Source organism: Aedes albopictus, chromosome 3 (assembly GCF_035046485.1).
Source record: "Aedes albopictus strain Foshan chromosome 3, AalbF5, whole genome shotgun sequence".
Taxonomy (NCBI): domain Eukaryota; kingdom Metazoa; phylum Arthropoda; class Insecta; order Diptera; family Culicidae; genus Aedes; species Aedes albopictus.
The window spans coordinates 448201380-448220647 of record NC_085138.1 but is presented as its reverse complement, the minus strand read 5'-3'; the positions used below and the strand labels follow the sequence as shown (position 1 = coordinate 448220647).

Here is a 19268-nt window from a genome sequence, read left to right as displayed (position 1 = left end):
GGATATACTTACGTGCGAAGTAATAAGGTATAATTCAGGTAATACCATTTAACAGTGTACTCTCCACATTTTCTATCCGAGATCTCTCCAGAGACTCGACACTCATACACCCATTCTTCACTCTGTAAAAGTTACTCGATTAATAAAGACGCGTTTGTTATAACTAGCGAGTTATCGGTCTTTATCCGAATTGTCCGGTTATCCCATTACGAAGTAGGCACTGCTGATTGCCATCCCTCTAGCAGCAGCGAATGTCACAAGGCGCAGACCATTATCGTTGGTAACAGAATGAAGGCTTTCCGTTCCAATGACAGGCCGAAAGAAACTTTCTCTGCCGATCTGCGCATTTGCATCTCCGATGACTATTTTGACATCTTGTTTTGGGCACTCTCCGTAGGCCTTATCAAGGCTCTCATAGAACTCATCCTTCATGTCATCGGGTTTGTCGTTCGTTGACGCATAGATGCTGATCAGGCTGTAGTTGAAGAACTTGCCCTTCATCCTCAACACACAGATTCGGTCGCTTATCGGCTTCCACCGAATAACTTGCTTCATCTGCTTCCCGATCACTATAAAGTCAACTCCACGTTCTGCCTTATCGCCGCCGCTGTAGTAGATGTGGTACTTGAATGAAGTGTTGGCGATGGGATCCACGGCTCGGCATTCGCGTTCTCCAGTTTTGGGCCAGCGTATCTCCTGGATAGCGGCCACATTAACGCCGACATTCTGCAGTTCACGAGCCAGGAGCCCAATACGTGCGGGTTCATTCAAAGTTCTCACGTTCCAAGATCCGACTTTCCAATCGTTGTCCTTTATTCGTTGCCGGGTCTGTTGCCGTTGAATCAATCCGTTTACTCTACTATTACTTTTCTGGGTAATTGAAGGTTTTCAGCAGGCTACCTTACCGGGGCCGCGCTGCCTACATTGCGTCGAAGGGGCTGCCTTCTTAGGTATAGCTGACGCAATACTGCATTTCATACTCAGCCGCTGGATGCCACAACAGACGCTGTTTGAGCCGCACCTCCTTGGTGAACAGACGCTCGGGACGAACCTCCTCAATCTAGCTGAAGTCAGAAGGACAACAGTGCCCAGGCTGCACTACCAGCTAAGCACACAACTCTTAGCTGGCGGTCTTTGTATTCGTTTGACCCGTGGAAGCATGAGGTAGGAACTTGTTGGACGCTCTCCTTATCGACTCACTTTGCAGCCCAATCACTTAAACATATGTATTTACTACTGGCTGACAGAAGAGTGGGCATAACTAGCAAATGAACTGCTCTCGATCGAAGGAGATAGCCTCCGCGGTGATCGTTACGACAGGTGATCGAGCTATCGGTTGGATTATCAGCTGGGAAACAATGTCGAGGTTCGTGAGAAGTACATCGAGAGTGGACTGAGCTCTGGAATAACTGTTCGCGTTGGCGGTTGTTTCTCATAATCCTATATGTACTTACCTTACCGGTCAGACTAAGGCCTGGAGTGTCCTCTGCTGCGTACGTAGGAGTCGTCTCCATTCTACTCGGTTCATGGCTTTGTGTCTCCAGTTCCGAACTCTGCGTAGGGTCCGTAGATCGTCCTCCACTTGGTCGACCCACCTAGCTCGCTGCGCTCCACGTCTTCTTGTACCGGTCGAATGACTCTCGAAAACCATTTTAGTCGGATTGCTATCCGACATCCTGATGACGTGACTCGTCAACCGTAGCCTTCCGATTTTCGCGGTATGGACGATGGTTGGTTTTCTCAGCAACTGATGCAGTTCATGGTTCATTCGCCTTCTCCTAGTCCCATCTTCCATCTGCACTGCACTGTAGATGGTACGCAACACCTTCCGTTCGAAAACTCCAAGGGCACGTTGAACCCGAGGTTGAACCTCTGCATCGTTCCCATAACCTCACAACCCTCTTAACCAATAATCCTTCCTACTCCAATGGTTCGTCTATCGGCTTTAAATTTGGGACTTTGTTAGTAAATTGGCTAGGTAATTGCTGTCGACTTCCAACGTGTGCCAATTCGATTATGTTTTCTTTGACTTTCTCACGCACGAAATGATATGCTTACACCGTGGTGAACAACCGACTTCTTTGCCAGCTAGGTGGATCTCGCTTTTGTTGTCGCAACACACGGTGATCCTCGCGGATACTCCAGATAGCTCCTGTCGTAGTCCTCGCCACCAGATCGTTTCTTGTGCTGCTGCTGATACGGCCATGTATTTGGTTTCCGTCGTTAACAAGGCCACTGTAGACTGCCGTTGACAACTCCACGAAATCGGTCCGCCTGATTTCAAGAGAACGTGTCCAGTGATGGAACGTCACGTCTCAACATCGTTGCTCCAATCCGCATCACTGAGCCCGACGAAATGATCATCTGCTTGTTTGCTGTAGTTGAGCTGTAGACTTCTCGTCATCTTAAGATACCGCAAAATACGCTTTGCGGCTATCCAGTGCGCTTTTCTCGGGTCGCTACAAAACTGACCTACTTGATTTACGGCGAAGCAAGCCTTGCGCCAGGAACTGGAGACCTCCTACCAACTCACGGAACGGGATGTTCTGCATCTACCTTTGTTCTTCATTGCTAATAGGGCTCATCTGCTTCGGTTGGGGTCCGCCGGGGTCGCTACGGGAGCACAGTCTTCCATGCCGAAACGTTCTTGCAACTGCAGAACATAGTACTCCTAGTCCAAGAAAACGTTTACCTTCTGACGCGTCACTCGTATTCCAAGGACTTTGTTGGCCAATCTGAGCTCCTTCATCAAAAACTTCTCTGCCAGTTGCTTCTTCAATTCGTTGACACAGTACTGGTTATTCGAGAACATCAGTAGGTCGTCGACATACATGGCCACAATCAGGATTGTTCCATTTTCAATGCGAAAGTAGACGCACGTGTCAAACTTCGATCGCGCCAGTCCAAACCACTTCAGTTCTCTATCAAGTTTCTGGTTCCAGATTCAGTCCGTATAACGCTTTCTTCAACTCGCAGACCTTTCTCGGACATCTGGGGTCGACGAAACCCTCCGGCTGCTGCATGTAGATGGCTTCCTCTGCTAGTTCACCTTGCAGAAACGCGATCACTGCATCCATCAGGTCCAGACTAGCGGCTAACGACATCAGATAGCGGAAAGTGGCATACCATACCACAGGCGAGTACGTTTCTTCATGGTCGACGCCCTTGACTTGAAAATAGCCAATGATTACGAGGCGGGCCTTGTATCTTTCGGTGGATCCATCGGGTTTCGTCTTCACCTTATACACCCACTTGCAGCGGAGAGCTTTCCTTCCTTCTGGCAGCTCGATACTCCTCCACCATTGCACCTTTCCAATGACCGCTATCCTCGCACTAAATCGCTTACCACAGACGTTCCGTTCGCCATCGCCATACTCGCATCGCAACTGTGGAGGTTGGGAAGTACCATGGGTAGAACATTGAAGCCCATATGAAAATCTCGATATTTGCCTGGGACTACGGACTACGCACTCCCTCACACTGCGCCTTACCAACTGAAGTGGATCCTCTGGTTGTGGAGGGAGCGCAGCAGGTTGTAGATCGGCACCGATCAGCGTGTCATCGGCATCTCTGAACTCCTCGGAATCTGGTTCGCTGAGCTCGTCTTGTGGCGGCCGGTCGTCTTCCTCGCCGTCTAACAGCTCCTCCTCTGCAACCTCGTTCTGCACAATCATTTCGAAAGGTGCTTCTTCCATACCTTTCGGGCTAGCTTTGTTTTGAGCAACTCGTTCTTCAGCCTGGAAGATCATGACACGACTGACTGCTACGTCTTGAGTCTTGAAGTTGTATACCCCTCGGTATACCCTGTATGCATTTGATTTCTCACTGTAGCCCATGAACATTGCTCGATCTGACTTCGCGTCCGGTTTTCGTCTTTTCTCCTCAGGAACGCACACCATGATCTCACTTCCAAAAACGCGTAGCTGCGACAGGTCGGGACGTTTACCTGTGAACTTCTCCTCGGGGGTGACTAGTAGACCTTTAGTCGGTGACCGATTAACGACGTAGGAGACTGTAGCAACTGCCTCTGCCTAGAATCGCTTCTCCAGACCGGCAAACTATCTAACAAACGCGGGTACTTCCAACCCGTTGAACGGTCACGGACGAAATGATCGAGTCTTTGTAGCCTCAGATAAGCGAAAGTGAATGATCTCTGACGTACCCGGGAGTATGTCATTTCCCGAAACCCTGCGTGTTCAATCGTAACTATACCGCTATGTGGATAAATTGACCGATAGTCGTGCTGCTTTCTCTTTCCCACCGTATCCAGAAAACAAATGGCCTCGACCTCGGGAAGTGTTTGCTAATGGATGCCTTTTTCGTTTGCCTAAGCTATTACTACTTTAAATTTCTTATTTCGGATTGTTACAGATCTACAAAAAAGCTCCCACTATTTCGTTTCATTCCAGTTTATTCTCAATTAATACTCACTAAATAATAAACTTTTTTGCCTTTTTGTTTTCGCAACGGTGATGCTGCTCTCCCAGAACACTCCCTTTTTTAAACTTGCTCTAATCCTAACATTCCTTCCCTCAGTTGTAGAACGAGACACACGCGACGCGACACCCAATCTCATCTAAGTTTGTGTAAATTTTGTTTTGTTTTTTTTTTGCCTAAAATTGAGGTTTCCTTCCGCGGTAATTCGTCACACTACAATCTCATATAAAGACTATTATACATTAGTTGAACGGAGGGAAATGCCTAAATTGAACCGAACGTGACTTGTTTCGTGAAACTAAACTATATGGAAGTCATCCCCGTTGAAAGCTGGTCAGAATCGAAGCAAACGTACGACCAGTTTTCAACGGGAGTCACTCAAGGGTTAACTTTTCCTTCTTCGCTAACGGACACGACTCTGCAGCCGTATGATACACCATTCGCTCCAGTTTTAAATATGTATTGAACAGCTGTGTGTTTCACGTAAGAAACTTTCGTACGTTTTGATTGTTGTGGAACTTACATTACAACGTCTATGTACAACGCAAGGGGGCGTCGAGACGATACGATATTGTCATTTTCCGCTGAATCCAACGAGGGTGTCATCCTCATCGGGCGCAACGGCGCCATGCAGTGGAAGGGGGCTCGGAACGGGCGATTTCATGATGTGAACCGAAACGGACGTCGGCGACGTGACGGGTCCCGGACCGGCGGAACCACCCGATGCCGACGCAGCCGCCGCGGCCACGGCTGCAGCATTGCTAAGGCTCAGGGCACTGAGATGGTGATGATGGTTCTTCAGGGCGGCCACGAACTGCTGAGTATGGTCGAGCTTGTTGATTAGCTGGGCGGCCACGGCCAATGCTTGTGCCGGAGAAGTACTCCGTAGTCCGTCCATTGAGTTGCTGTTGGTGGTGGCGTCGATGAGCTTATCCGACGAGCTGTGATTGGACATGGTACTGCTGGGACGGGACGGTGGCCGCATTAGGCTGGCATCGGCCGAGTCGCTGCTGTTCGAGAAATCCATGGCGTGGCTTTGCATACCGACAGGCGAAGGGAAAGCAGGCGGAACGGATCCGGTAGGAGTCGTGGGCGTCGTGGAACCTTTCCCATAGATCGAGGAGAATCCATCCCGACTGTTGCCCGATGACTGGTGATCTAAATTCGGGGATCGCCTCATCAGCATCGAACTGTCGTGTCCGGGAAACATCTTCTGCATCACGTTTGGTAACATGGCCGAATGCAGAGGGGACACATCCCCTGGCAGTTTGTTGAATGGAAGTGAGAAATCGTTACCCCCAGTCGGCGATTGTGCCACATTGGAGAGTGGAGTTGTAGGCGCCGAAGAAGACGAAGGACGAGATTCTTGCTTCAGCTTTTCGATATCACTTCCACCGGCATGGCCACCGCCCGTTGAGCCACCACCGGAAGATCGGGCCGAGAGTTTCGGGATTTGAAACTTGGTGTCCAACGTCTTGACGAAGCCTTCCATGTTCTGGATGGAGGATGTGAGACCGAGCATTTTCATCACATTCAAGGCATTTGCATTTACTGCTGCCTGAGCTGCTGCGGCCATGGCCACGTTGGTGGCCATTAGGGAAGCAGCCGCTGCCGATGATGACGATGATGACTTGGAGCTACTTCGAGATTTATCTTTACTACTGCTGCTGCTGCTGCTTCCACCCGAGGAAGAGGATGACCCGGATTTCGATGAAGGTCTCATCGTCGAGTTCCCAGAACTGGATAACGATCCGGATGAGCTGGACTTTTGAAAGGGTGCCTTGGAAGAGGACCCAGAGCTCAAGGATTTCCCACTGCTGCTGCTACTACTTCCGGTTGTCGGCGGATAAGTCCCACTGAAGCTTTGTGAGCTTGGCAGCTTCTTCGGTGGCATAGATCCACCGGAAATACTTGGCTGTTTGGTTCCGGACTTGGAGCTGCTCTTGGAAGCTGACGATGACGATGAGGATGAGCTACCACTGCTGCTTCCACTCTTGGAGCCCTTTTTGTTCTGAATGGTCAGCTTGATACCGTCGGAGCTGGGTTTGACCATATATTCCGAGTTCTTGGCCTGCATGGCGGCGACGGCGGCTGCTGAGGAAAAATGCGCCGCCAGGGCCGCTGCTGCAGCGGACGATGCCGGATTGATGGAGGCACCGCCTGGAAGATGGTCTGTGGAAGCACACAAGGTAGGACATTACTTTTACATGTATTTAGGACTTGATGTTAGCGAACCTTAATGCTACTGATTTTTTGTGTGGATGAGATTATTATTATTACTATATATTTAAGACACTTTACCACTTAAGTGGCATTCGTGTCTGAATTAACTAATTTACTTTACATTGATTTTACTTAGATTTCGTTATTAATGTTACTGTGTTTAGTAAACTTTAAGATGGCTGCTTCGCGTTGCGCGTTGTATGCTAGGATTTCGTTTATGGAGCCGTTGATCCCACAGTCGATCCGTTGTTGGGCATATTTCCTGCAGTCGGTCAAAATATGTTGGACAGTTAGGTGTGTCCCGCAACAGCTACATGTTGGTGGAGAATTTCCGTCGATTAGGTGCGAGTGTGTCATGCGGGTATGTCCTATTCGAAGTCGTGTCAGGATGCGTTGTTCGGAAGCACATTTGCGATCTGGATACTTTGTTGGTGAGTCTTTGATCTGTCTCAGATGTGAACGGGTTTGGTGCCATTCAGACTCCCATGCAGTCCAAATGCTTCGCTTGGTAGCTTTGATAACGTCTTGTGCCGGCGATGAGATGTCCATTTTCTGCTTATGTCTAGCTTGCTTCGCTAGGGTGTCTGCTCGTTCGTTTCCTTTAATACCGCAATGGCCTGGGATCCAACACAGAGATATGCCCTTTTCGTGCAAAGTGTTTTCTATGCATTGGATCCATGGATGCTTAGATCGACCGCCTTGAATGGCGTCTAGGCAACTAGCAGAGTCGGTAAAAATGATTGTATTCTCTTGGGAGCTTGCTTTGAGTACGGCAGTAAGAAGACCATGAGCTTCTGCCGAGAAAACACTACAGATTTCTGGTAGAGCGTAGCTTTCTTCTTCATCTCCCATGACTACCCCTACTCCAGTGAAGCCAATATCTTTGGAGCCGTCGGTGTAGTATTTTTCATAGTGTTGGTAATGATTCGTGATATGCTCCTGGAACGTGGGTAATACGACACTTTCGTTAGAACCGGCTTTGATACGTTTCCTGAAGTGGTTGTCGATGTATGGGGGATGGTTGAACCATTCTCGATCAGAGTTTCGGAGGGTGTGGCAAACCTTCGGCAAAGTGCAACCTGTGATTTGCTGGAAATAATGGTTGGCTCGGGATACCACAGGATAGTTGATTGCCGCTGGCGTTTTCTCCAGAAGTCTAACTGCTAGCTGCGCTAGTCGTTGCACTAATGCTAGACGGAATGGTAGGCATCCAGCTTCCGCCATGATGGACGGAATGGGGCTAGATACAAAGGCTCCGGAAGACTGTCGCACTACTTCGTTATATGTTGGACATAGTAGCCGTACCATGTCGTCGATGTTAGTGCTGGTGAGCACTAGGCCATAAAACAACTTTGATATGATGAGCGCTGATCCTGCCTTGAGTAGCACGGATCTACTACTTCTCTTCAATCGACATCCTAGAATGCGCAGGATGTTGATCCGTTTGCTACAACTGTTCTTGACAGACATCAAATGTTGCTTAAAATTGAGATTTGAATCTACCAAAATTCCAAGTATTTTCATTTTTCGAACAAGTGGAATGGGGGTATTGTTGATTTGAATTGCTCGTCCTCGTTTCCGGTGGCGTTGGTGACAGCAATGCAGTAGCTTTGATTTAGACGGTGCGATGGAGAATCCAACACTAGCGGCCCATTTTGTAACAGCAGCGACAGTTTTTCTCATTATCTGTCGGATTGCTTGGCTGTTTGTCCCTTTTACCACGAGAACAACATCATCCGCGTACAATAAAATATCGGCGCTTCCTGGGATTTGATTGAATATGGGTTGCATAGCCACCAAAAAGAGCGTAACCGACAGGATTGATCCTTGCGGAACTCCATTTTCCGCTTTCCTGTGGCTGGATGTACATCCGTTTGCTGAAACTTGGAACTGTCTGTTGGCAAGAAAGCTGGAGAGAATGTTGAGCATGCGCCCACAAATTTTCCATTCCTTCAGAGTGCGGAGGATGCCGGGCTTCCACGTTGTATCGTACGCCTTTGACACGTCGAGCGCTACAATCTCGACATGCTCGTTGTTATCGAAGTTGAGCAGGTGTTCTAGGTGAGCTAGATGAGAGTCAACACCCTTGCCTGACCGAAAAGCATGCTGACGTGGGTCTAGTTTGTTGTTGGTTTCAAGCTCTGTAATGAGACGGCGGTTGATCATTCTCTCGAATATTTTACCCACGCAGCTTAACAGAGATATCGGTCGGTAGCCGTCCGGCCTGCTGCGGTCCGCATCCGGCTTAGGAATTGGTACTACTGTCCCAAGCTTCCACTCTTCGGGGAACATCCCTCTGTCCCAGATACGATTGAACAACTCCAGCATAGAAATTTTCGAGGATATGGGTAAACGCTGTAACATTGGGTAACTAACGTTGTCTGCACCGGTTGAGGAACCCCCTTTGCGGTTAAGAGCCCACATCAGTTCTTCTATTGAAAAGTCTACATTGTACTGCTTATGAAGATGTGGTCGTTGACATTGTACATAGATATTGGAGTCTGTTTTGTGTTGCCTTCGAAACTTGTCAGGGTAATTCGAGTCAGATGATTTACTTTCATACTCGTCAGCCAATGCTTCTGCTACTGCCTTTCCATCGTTGGTGTACCCGGTCGGGAGGTTGAGCGTCAGTCTATTTCCACTTTTCTTTCCTTGAAGTCTGTTTAATTTGTTCCACACCTCGCTTGCTGAACTCGTGGGATTGATGCTTTCGACGAAGTCTTCCCAACTTTGTTGCTTTGCGTCGTTGATGATCTTACGAGACCTTGCGCGGGCTTCCTGAAACTGTTTCAGTGCTTCATTTCTTTTGGGGTCTTCACCGCTTAATCGTCGAAGAGCACGTAATCGTTTGCGTCGTAGCTTGACAGCTAGTTTGACTTCCTCATTCCACCATGCAACTGACTTGAATCCGCATTTGCCCGACGTTTTCGGAATGGATACTTCCGCTGCTGCAATGATCCTATTCGTAAATTCCTCTACTGACAGGAAATTTCCCGGGCGAATCGATTCGCTGGTGAGGTCTTCGAAGAGTTCCCAATTGGCTTTTCCGTAAACCCATTTTGGTCGATAGCGCGGTTCACTTGAGGCATTCAGCAAGTTGATTAAGATCGGAAAGTGGTCACTGTCTGAGGAGTCTGCCAGAACGTTCCAATTGAACTTTGCTGCTACCGACGAAGAGCACATTGCGATGTCAAGAGCTTGTGAATTTCCAGTTGCTGGATCTATTCGCGTGTGAGACCCGTCATTCAGAACCACCATATCATTTTCAACGACTAGTTCCAGAATTCTCTCACCTCTTATCTTGGCTTCGGTAATAGAAGAACCGATTTTGCTTCCCCAAGCGACGTGATGTGCGTTCAAGTCTCCCAAAAGCAACGTTGGTTTAGGGAGCTCTTTCAAGAGATTTTCCAGTAAGGAAACAGCGTCTTTGTCTCTTGGTGGCAGGTATACCGAAGCAACAGTAATTTTCATCGGTACGAAGAGTTGAATTGCAACGACTTGTAGATTAGTTTGAACCTGAATTCGCTGGAAAGGCGTTCCATTTTTAATGGCCAAACCAGCGCCTTGTCGCCCGTGGCTCGAGCAGTGGCTGAACAGAAAGTCGTAACTGTTTCCGAGGAATTTTGTCGACAGGTGACGATTGCCTATGTTCGTTTCTTGGAGAGAGATTACGATAGGTTGATGTTTAGCAACTAGCATTTGCAATTCACTGCGGTGTGACCGGAGGCCACATATATTCCACTGCATCGCAAAGGACGGGGTGGTGCGTTCATGATTGTTCGAAGAGTCTGTATCGCCGGTATCGCCAGAAGATGCGGGCCTCGAACGTGAGTACCTTGGGTGTACGTGTGTGCCGGTTGCAGCGTCTGTAGTGTCGGTACAGTTGTCATTCGACTCGACTGGATTCCAGGAGGTAGTAGGCAATGCAAGGCGCTCGTGACAGGCCCCATTCCTGTCCCCCCAGACATCCACTTCCGGTGTAGGAAGGGGGGAGGTTACTACACGCTCTCCCTCCCCTCGTCGAGCACGCCCGCGAATTGGGCTGCTTGATGTAGATGTGCTTCTTTGCTGAGTAGTAGACGTGTTGAGCCCTAAATTAATGGAAAGGTTTCGGCAGAGTGACTGTTTTTCTTGGAATGAGTGTGTCAAGGAGGTACTTGCCGTTAAAAACGACTTACCCACGTCGACTGCCGCCAGAGGCTCATCGGACGAATCCGGGACATCCCTGGTCAGGGTCGACGTGGTAAGCCTCGCGCTTGGCGATTCAAAAGATGCAGAACTGGCGGATGGCACACAGTTTATGTTGTTGTATCTGTCGTAGGCGACGGCGTCAGATACAATATTGCTTGGTAATGCTTCAAACTGCTTACACAGGATGGTGTAGTCTAGCGTGGTATTCGATCGTTGTCCAAATTCGAATTCCATTAGGTCATTGCAGAGGTCCGTTTTTGCGTCTTTAGGTAAATGTTGTTCTTCCAAATTCAAGTCCGTTTGTAGAGCCAGGTCAGTATTCAAGATTGATGAGTCGTTTATGAAGGGGTTTTCAGCCATTGTTACAAGTCAAGCTGGTTCCGCTACTGCTCGCATCGGAGTGGTTTGATATGCGGCCACGAAGATCACCTGTTGCCGACATCCCGAGTTCACGTTTGTTACTTCTGCTCCGGGTGCGATAGCTGTTATCAGTTCCTTTGTCACGATTGTCTTTCCTTTTAGCTGGAGGTGAGACAAAACTTTCGTCCTTTCTAGATTTGTGCTGCGTCTTCGAGGTTGTCGCGGATGACTGAGTTTCCTTGGGTGAGGTGGTTTGGGTGAGCGGTTGCTGTGGCTCACGCAGTGCTGATTTGATAGAAGCGAGCTCTTTGGCCAATTCAGCCACTTGTTTTTGCAGAGATGCAATCAATTGGTCCTTCGTAGCGATCTCTTGTTTGAGTTGGTTTTGAATCACGCGTGCTATAGTCTCCCTCCTATTTTCTTCGTTGTAGATGCGCCTTGCTTCGCCAAACGAAATACCTCGGTCAACTTTTATGTGGATGATCTTATCTTCTTCCTTGTATTTGGCACATTCCCGAGACCTTATGGAGTGATCTTTCCTGCAGTGGAAGCAGTGAGGGGTATTTTCACATTGCTCTCCTTCTGCGAGGTGAAGTGGTGACGAACATCGTTGACAGATACCAGGTTGACTGCATGATTTCCGTGGGTGACCGTAGGTTCCGCAGTTGAAGCACAGCAGTGGTGATGGGTAGTACGCTCTCACTTCAATCCGTAGTAGTCCGAAATACACATGGTCTGGAAGTTCCGTGCCGTGGAAAGATAGAATCAGCAGTGGAGTATTTTTGAGTTTACCATCCACTCGTTTCTTTATTCGCCGGACTGCCTGCACATCTTGGGATTTCAAATTTTTCGCGATAACTGTTTCGTCCGTGTTGATAGAGTCCGGCTCATATACCATACCCTGCACCGTGTTCAGCGTTGGATGTGGGAAGATTTCGATTGGCGTTCCGTCGGTCAACTCCGTCATCTTTGTGAGCTTGCTAACGATGTTTCTGGAATTGGTGCGAAGAAGATAGCGCGTACCGCGTCCCTCGCGAGAAGCTTTTACGCTTCGGGCTTCTTTAACGCCGATTGCCAACTCAACAGACGTGCCAATGATGAACGGCTCAGGGAGCTGAGGGTCGTCCGTTACGTTTTCGGGAACTCTACACCTTAACACCAGAACCATGCTTTGTCCCATCTCGTCCTTGCTGAGCATCCATTCAGGAGTTCTTCCGCATCGTTGGGATCCAATTGGATCATTTGAGGCCCCCGCCATCATGGCGGGGGGTTTTCCGGTCATTTGACCAGGCTCTGCTGACACTTTTTCGGATACACTTCACTTTTTCGATTTCACGTGATAAAATATCGTGGGCCGAATTTGTGTCTGATTTTGACACCGACTTGCACTCGGGGTCCACTGATCAATATATAGTGTATCAGCACGGCAATTGTATTGGTGAGTATCTCCAGCCGCGCGGCGGCAGCTTCATAAACTTTTCACACGATTTTCACAGTCAATGTCTTGCAAATTCACTAAAAATCCTTTTTGCCTAGAGGTGCACACACCGAACTTGGCACGCGATCACCGTTTTAGGACTTATCGGTTAGCAATTCACTATTAATTATGCGAATTTAATACGAGTAGCTGTCACGTGTTGATATCCAACATGACCCGAACACTCGAAACTGTGTGGATGAGATGAACAACGGGAGAGGTTAGTGAAAAGTCTAAATGGCTTTTTTTTGGTTTAAAACTCACTTGATACCGAGGCGGACGAGGTTGAGCTGGTTGGTGCAGACGACGATGGCGCCGAGGAAACACTCTTTCCGGATTCTTTCAGAGCAAATCCAGCTTGCTGAGCCAGCTCTGGGAGCAGCATCAAGGAACTTTCGTCTCCGCCTTGAGCAGATTTGAGCTTATCGATCACAGCACTGAGAGAGCCTTTCCGTTTCATAGCTTGCTGGAGCAGTAGCATTCCGGCGGCGGAAGCTGCAGCAGCCGAGGATGTTTTAGATAGATCCGCTGCACCAATTCCAAATAGACCACTGTCAGTGAGGTCCAGACTGCCACTTCCGGAACTGCTTCCTCCGCTGCTATTGCTATTCATCAACTCCAGCTGAACACCGGCACTCAATGCGGAACCACAATTGGCCAAATCCAGCTGCTTCAATTTGACGGCGGGAGATTTCAGCTTTGGACTAGACGAGCTAGAAGACGAAGAATATCCAGATTTCTTCTCGCTCCTTTCTCGATCCCTGTCCCGATCGCGATCTCTAGAGGACGATGATCCACCGCTCCCACTGCTTTTGGTTCCACTTGCACCGGAAGAGCATTCCTCTTTACCTGCAGCTGGGTTACCACCGGAAGCGCTGCTTTTCGAACTGGGAGATCCACTGCTGGTGGCCGATTTCAGTGCCGACATGCTGGGCTTTCCTCCACCAGAGCCTCCACCGGAAATGTGTTTCGGCGACGAGGTACCATAGCTACTACTCTGGTGCTTTGGACTGCTGTGATGTACGGGAGAATGCTTTGGGCTGGACTTGCTTCCAGACCCGGGACTTCCACCGGAGAGGAAGATCTGACTTGATGAGCTACTGCCACTTCCACTTTTCAGCGGAACAGGCGACACGGAAAATTTCCTACTGCTACCCGATGGCGAACCAGGACCATCCGAGCTCTTCGAGAGTATCTTGTGCGGTGGTCCCATCTGCTGCAATTGTGCCAGCTGCTCTTCGTGTCTCCGTTTCTTCTTCTTCTCGAGCTTGGCTCGATCCGACTCACTATTACTGCTACTGCTGCTGCTCCCACTTTTCCGATGAATGCTGCCACTAGAGCTTACGCTAAGCTTCTTGTCAGAACTGCCACTATCGCCGCTGCTGCTTTTCATAGAGCCGCCGGAAGTACCCATCGGGATCGGGGTAATGGTAATCGAGGAGGGTATGTTTGTTCCGGCGGTAGCCAACGGAATAATTTCAATTCCGGGTCGTTTGTCCAATCCGATGTTGTTCAGAGCGGAATTGGACAAAGAACCGGAAGATTTCACCACGCCAATCGGGGTGATGCTTACCGAGGTTGCGTAGTTTGGTTCTTCGGATTTAACTTTGATTTCCGGTTCGCTAGCTTCGGCGGTATCGTCCAGATCCGAACTGTTCGACGATCGCATAAGGTCGGGATCCAGAGAAGAAAAATCTAAACCGCCAAGAATGGAACTGTTTCCGGAGCTCTCACTGCCATTTCCGGAAATGGTGTTTCTTGGTCCTACGGAACTTACCGGTGCCGGTGCTCCCATTGCTGCCGTCGACGATGATGACTGTCCCGCATTTGTCTGTTGATTTTCACCCAAAGAGTTCGAGTCGCCGCTGCTCAAGTTTGTCGACTCGTCATATTCATCATCATCGTCTTCCTCGTCCATCTCTTGATCACCTTCTTCCGATTCTACCTTACTACTCTTTGGGCTTTTACAAAAATCCTCCACCGTGCGACGTTTCTTCGATGGGTCCATCGGTTCCAGTTTCACCTTTTTAACGTCGCAAAACTCCTGATGCACCATTCCTGTTCCATTCAAGTTCCCACTCATTTGACCGTTCATGGCAGTTCCTCCTCCTCCCCCTCCGGGTCCCGCTGGGCCGTTCCCTCCACCTTCATCCGGTCCCATGGACAAGCTAAAATTTCCCTCATCTACCGTGCCATTTCCTTGACCACCGGTTCCTTGGCCTTTGAATTTGACCTCGTACTCCTCTTGCCATATCTTCATCAGCCTCCACAAAGTCACCGGAATGGACATTGTCCGCTGAACGATCGCCGAAACTCGCTTGGATAACCGTTCGTCGCTTTCGTACCCGTTGCAGAACACCCGCACTTGGATCGAAAGGACATTACTCAGATCGAACTCCACCATTGCAAGGGATTCCTCAAAGGGATGCTCAAGCGAAACCGTTATGTACTGGCAGGAGAGGGCGGCCACCTCGAACACCACCAGGTGCTCGTAGTCGGTGACCCGAGTGCTGCTGGAGCCGTTGTTGCGGATACAGCTGGTCAGTAGCTGGTTGAAGAGAGCTTGCTGCCGCAGGAACACCAAGATTTTCGACACGTGCTGCGGCTCTGTGAATGGAATGCTGCTGATGATAGTGCCCTGGAACAAAAGGGGGAAGGATAAGTATACGGGAAATTGCGATTGACAAAATATAACTCACCTGTAGATTCTTACACTCAGTCATATAATAGCAATGATACTGATCCGGCAACGCCACAAACAATCCTTTAGCGATGTTGTTGACCGTACCATTGGAAGCATGCTGCACTATCAAACTTATCAGACCGGAGTTGCTAGCGGGGGAAGGATCGTTCGTTGCCGCAGAACCATCTCCGGTGATGAGTTTGATCTGCTTCAACATGGCCACATTCAGGGCCATCGGTGTGTTTAAGCGAAGCACAAAGGTCGCCGGAAGCGACGTAGAATTGTGCTTCTCAATCGGACTGTACACTGGGGAGTTTCCTTGTTGTACCAAGAGCGGTTGGATCTGCAGCTTGTTGGCTGTAGATGCTTCCAAATTCACCGCTACACTGTAACCGATCTTCTCCGTGGATATCAGTTCAGTGTTAAGGGGTTTCTCTTTCTTCGCTTCGAGATCGAGTAAATCGTGCGGGGCAATGTAGTAGGTCAACTTCATGGCATGACCGCCACGTCTTTTCTGCACCACTCCAAGGGGAGATTTCAGCAACAGTGAGTGTATATCGGTGTAATGTTGAGTCGACAAGGTGTACAGATAATACAAATCGGTTTCCAGCGCTTGCAAGGCAACAAATGCATTCACTTTGATCTTCTTCTCCGCATTAAGTTGGTAAATCGACGCCAATCCTTCTAATTGGGTGGTGAAATCAACAAAATCACCTCGTTGCAAACAGGAAACAAGCTCACTGCAGCTCTGCTGTTTCATTTTACATTCGTGATGCACTTTCACATCCTGTACGGTTCCGTTCGGGTCCAAGATGATTTCCAGATAGAACATATCCGACGAAATGAACAACCCTGAGGTATCTTCGCTGAGTTTCAAACTGCAAGTTAAGGACAGGAATGAACATTCCACGTGTTTTCGATTGCGGACGTTCTAGTACTCACCCCAGTTGTCGGGTAAGACAGTCCAGCCTTTCCACTAGGCCCTGTCGAGATGTTACTTTTATACAATACTGCATGCTATCTAAAGTTTTTTGCAGATTAGATTTTTCCACAGCGTCTAAGGCATAACGTTTTTCCTAGAAATGCACAAAACGAACATTAATTAACGTTATTTCTATTTCTGTGAACAAACTCGGAGTTTATGAACGCTCTTATTGGTTCTCCAAATTATCTTATCGTCTTTGCGTCGATATCCGATGAAACACGTGCAATTCTTGTCATGATTATCCATAGACTTTCTACTTTTCACTCCAAAAAACGTGTCGTTTTCTTGAAACACTTTCGCTAATGAGATCACTAACAGGATAACCATGCTTAAGAATGTAGTGTCCGGAGGGACACTTCCGAGCACACCAGCCGAATCCTGCAGCTGAACGCACGCTCACGAGGAGGAGCAAGACCTTCTCGCACAAAATGCTTTACAAGACTGACGTTTCATTTCATGTTGATCGTTTGCTTTGTTTTTCCGGTGCGAACAGTAGTTCACTGGCCACACTTTTGTTCCACTGGGAACTTGAATAGATCGAATCTGTCGCTACGGCAGCTCCCTTTGAAGCTTCAATCGCACGCCCCATACTTACCAATAAAGACATCCGAACAGCTTTGGACATTTCCTGAAAGGATTTGTACTGTGACGATTTCGCTTTGTTCCTAAGTCGCTCCATGAGCAGTTCCATTTGCCAGGATTCGTGTTTGTCACCGGAACCGGGCAGCAGTTTCCCATGGCCTTTGCCAGCGGCGCCTCCGGCCACCGTCGGTTTCAGTTCCATCATTGCCTTCGAAGATGTTTTGCCACCACCGTTAGCCATGATGTTCGCCGGAAGCATTGATCCCAAACTGCTCGCCGCGGTCGAAGACATATCCCGTCCCTTCCGAATCACCACCTTCGAGTGCTATTCACTACAAAAAAAAACGAAAACAACGTAATCAGTGTCCTTCCCGACTCGCGTTCTGACAGTTTCCTTGAAAACCAGCCGAAACGTCAAGAGCAGGAACGGCGGGCGGCGGTAGCGCAACGATCGCAGAGGGGAACTTCAAAAAAATGAGAGCATGAGAAGTTGCCCGAAAGAACAAGCAAACAAACAGAAGAAGACCCACCACCACCACCAAGAGAGAGCGACAACAGGTCAAAGCGACGTCGGTCGGGATGGAGAGGCAGTCTCTCGCTCTACCGCATACCAGCCAGCAGCAGCAGCCAGCTTCGCTCGATGGGGGAAAATTTTCCTAGCTCTTGACGAGGCAGCACTTTTGTGAACGGTCCGAAACTCACCTTTTGACCGCCGTGCGGATCGGAAAAACATCTCACTCGAACGTCGGATGCACTGCTGATGCGATTTTTCGCATTTACGGATGCGTTTCCATCACTTTGGGGGCAGATTTTTACTTTCGGATTCCGGACAAACAAGCTCGCGATGCAACTTTTTCTTTCCACCACCGTCGTTCATGACATGATGAGAGTGATGGTTGGCGACTGGGTTTTGGCGTCGTGCGGTTGGCAATGGAAAGAGGAAGTACTAGAACGGGTGGACACGCTAAGATCTTTCCATTTACAACGTATTTTATTTTTTATTCATTATTATTCAATATATATATTTTTATTTATTTTTATTATGCTTTTGGTCGAAACACAAAGTGACCGAACGTGCGAAAATTGATTTTAACCTACTTAGAAATGTCGCAACTCAATTTGGATTAGTGCATATTGTTGCTCTTAATTAGCTTAATGATGCGCAACAGAAAAAATAGATTCAAATTTATTTACTTCGCAGCTGCAACTTTGCATGTGCTTCTAGTGACGACTTCGATTTGGTGGTGCGACGATAATATATATATTTATTATCGTCGCACCACCAAATCGAAGTCGTCGCTAGAAGCACATGCAAAGTTGCAGCTGCGAAGTAAATTTGAATCTATTTTTTTTCTGTTGCGCATCATTAAGCTAATTAAGAGCAGAGTTGATGTACACGTGCTGTAGTCCCATGTACGGGAGCCACATTGCAAGCAAGCTCCCAGGAGCACAGTACATTTTGAGACTGAAAGTTGTGCGCCTCATTTTTCTCAAGATGTGTCTCATGAGCTTCGTCTCATGCGCTGATTAAATTAGAAAATTTCACGACAAAAACTTCCTAAACGAACGAGAATTGAAACCTTAACCTTTGCATTGAGAGTCCCTAGTCGTATCGTATAGGGGACTGCACGAAATTCTCTCCTTCTCTTTCACTCTTACAGAAAATTTGTAAACAACAAGGCCAAGAAACGTCAAAATCCCATACAAAATCAAAACAATGCAGTGCCCTATAGACCAGCCAGACACTTGAGTTGTGTACGGAAAAAAGTTGTTGAGGTTCTTCGTTACCAAGAAGTTGTTTTTCACCTTAGATACCAACAGCTCATGCAGCGCATGAGACGAGCTCCCCGGGAGCTAGGCGCTTAGCTTGCATGTGCTTCAAGCGACGACTTCGATTTGGTGGTGTGACGATAATACAAGGAATAAGTGCACCGAAGACCTCAACTCGATCCGACGTGTCCCTGCGCTGCAATCACTTTTTGAAGGTGTGTGCACACCTAGGGGCGGGACAGCTCTAATATTGATTAGTGGTTTTAGAAGTATTAGGAAATATTAATCCCAGATCCCAATCATGTTTGAACTAAGTAAGCCACGCCGATTCAACAGCATCAATATGGAATGACAACACAATAAATTGAAAAAAAAGTGTCAATGGGCTATTATGAATCGGACATCTGTGCTGTATCGTAGTAATATTGTATGAATAAATAAATCAGCACTATAGAATACCAATAGAGCAATAAGTAATTGGTCGATTTCGGTGCCGTTCTGGATCGTGCTTCTCATATCAAGAGAATGTTCTCTGGACATACCGCTGACGGACATGATCG

The 19268-nt window shown here is 48.2% G+C and overlaps 1 protein-coding gene across 1 annotated transcript; it reads right to left on the bottom strand.

Moving 5' to 3' along the window:
- Positions 1-4395: 4395 nt before the first annotated feature.
- On the bottom strand, positions 4396-17869 carry LOC109407544 (mediator of RNA polymerase II transcription subunit 1). Its single transcript, XM_019680609.3, has 6 exons — positions 17641-17869; positions 16952-17270; positions 16314-16447; positions 15388-16249; positions 12953-15326; positions 4396-6609 (listed from the first exon to the last, which is right to left on the bottom strand). Exons 2-6 carry the CDS (start codon positions 17228-17230, stop codon positions 5012-5014), a joined length of 5247 nt encoding a protein of 1748 aa, XP_019536154.2. The 5' UTR covers positions 17231-17270; positions 17641-17869; the 3' UTR covers positions 4396-5011.
- Between the last annotated feature and the right edge of the window lie 1399 nt (positions 17870-19268).

Bases quoted from the DNA above. Each gene is read 5' to 3' on its own strand.
- LOC109407544 (XM_019680609.3), bottom strand. From the start codon at position 17,230: ATGTCTTCGACCGCGGCGAGCAGTTTGGGATCAATGCTTCCGGCGAAC. The intron at 16,448-16,951 runs GTAAGTATGGGG...GTGCATTTCTAG, and splicing joins CTGTTCGGATGTCTTTATTG to GAAAAACGTTATGCCTTAGA. The intron at 15,327-15,387 runs GTGAGTTATATT...CTTTTGTTCCAG, and splicing joins CTGAGTGTAAGAATCTACAG to GGCACTATCATCAGCAGCAT.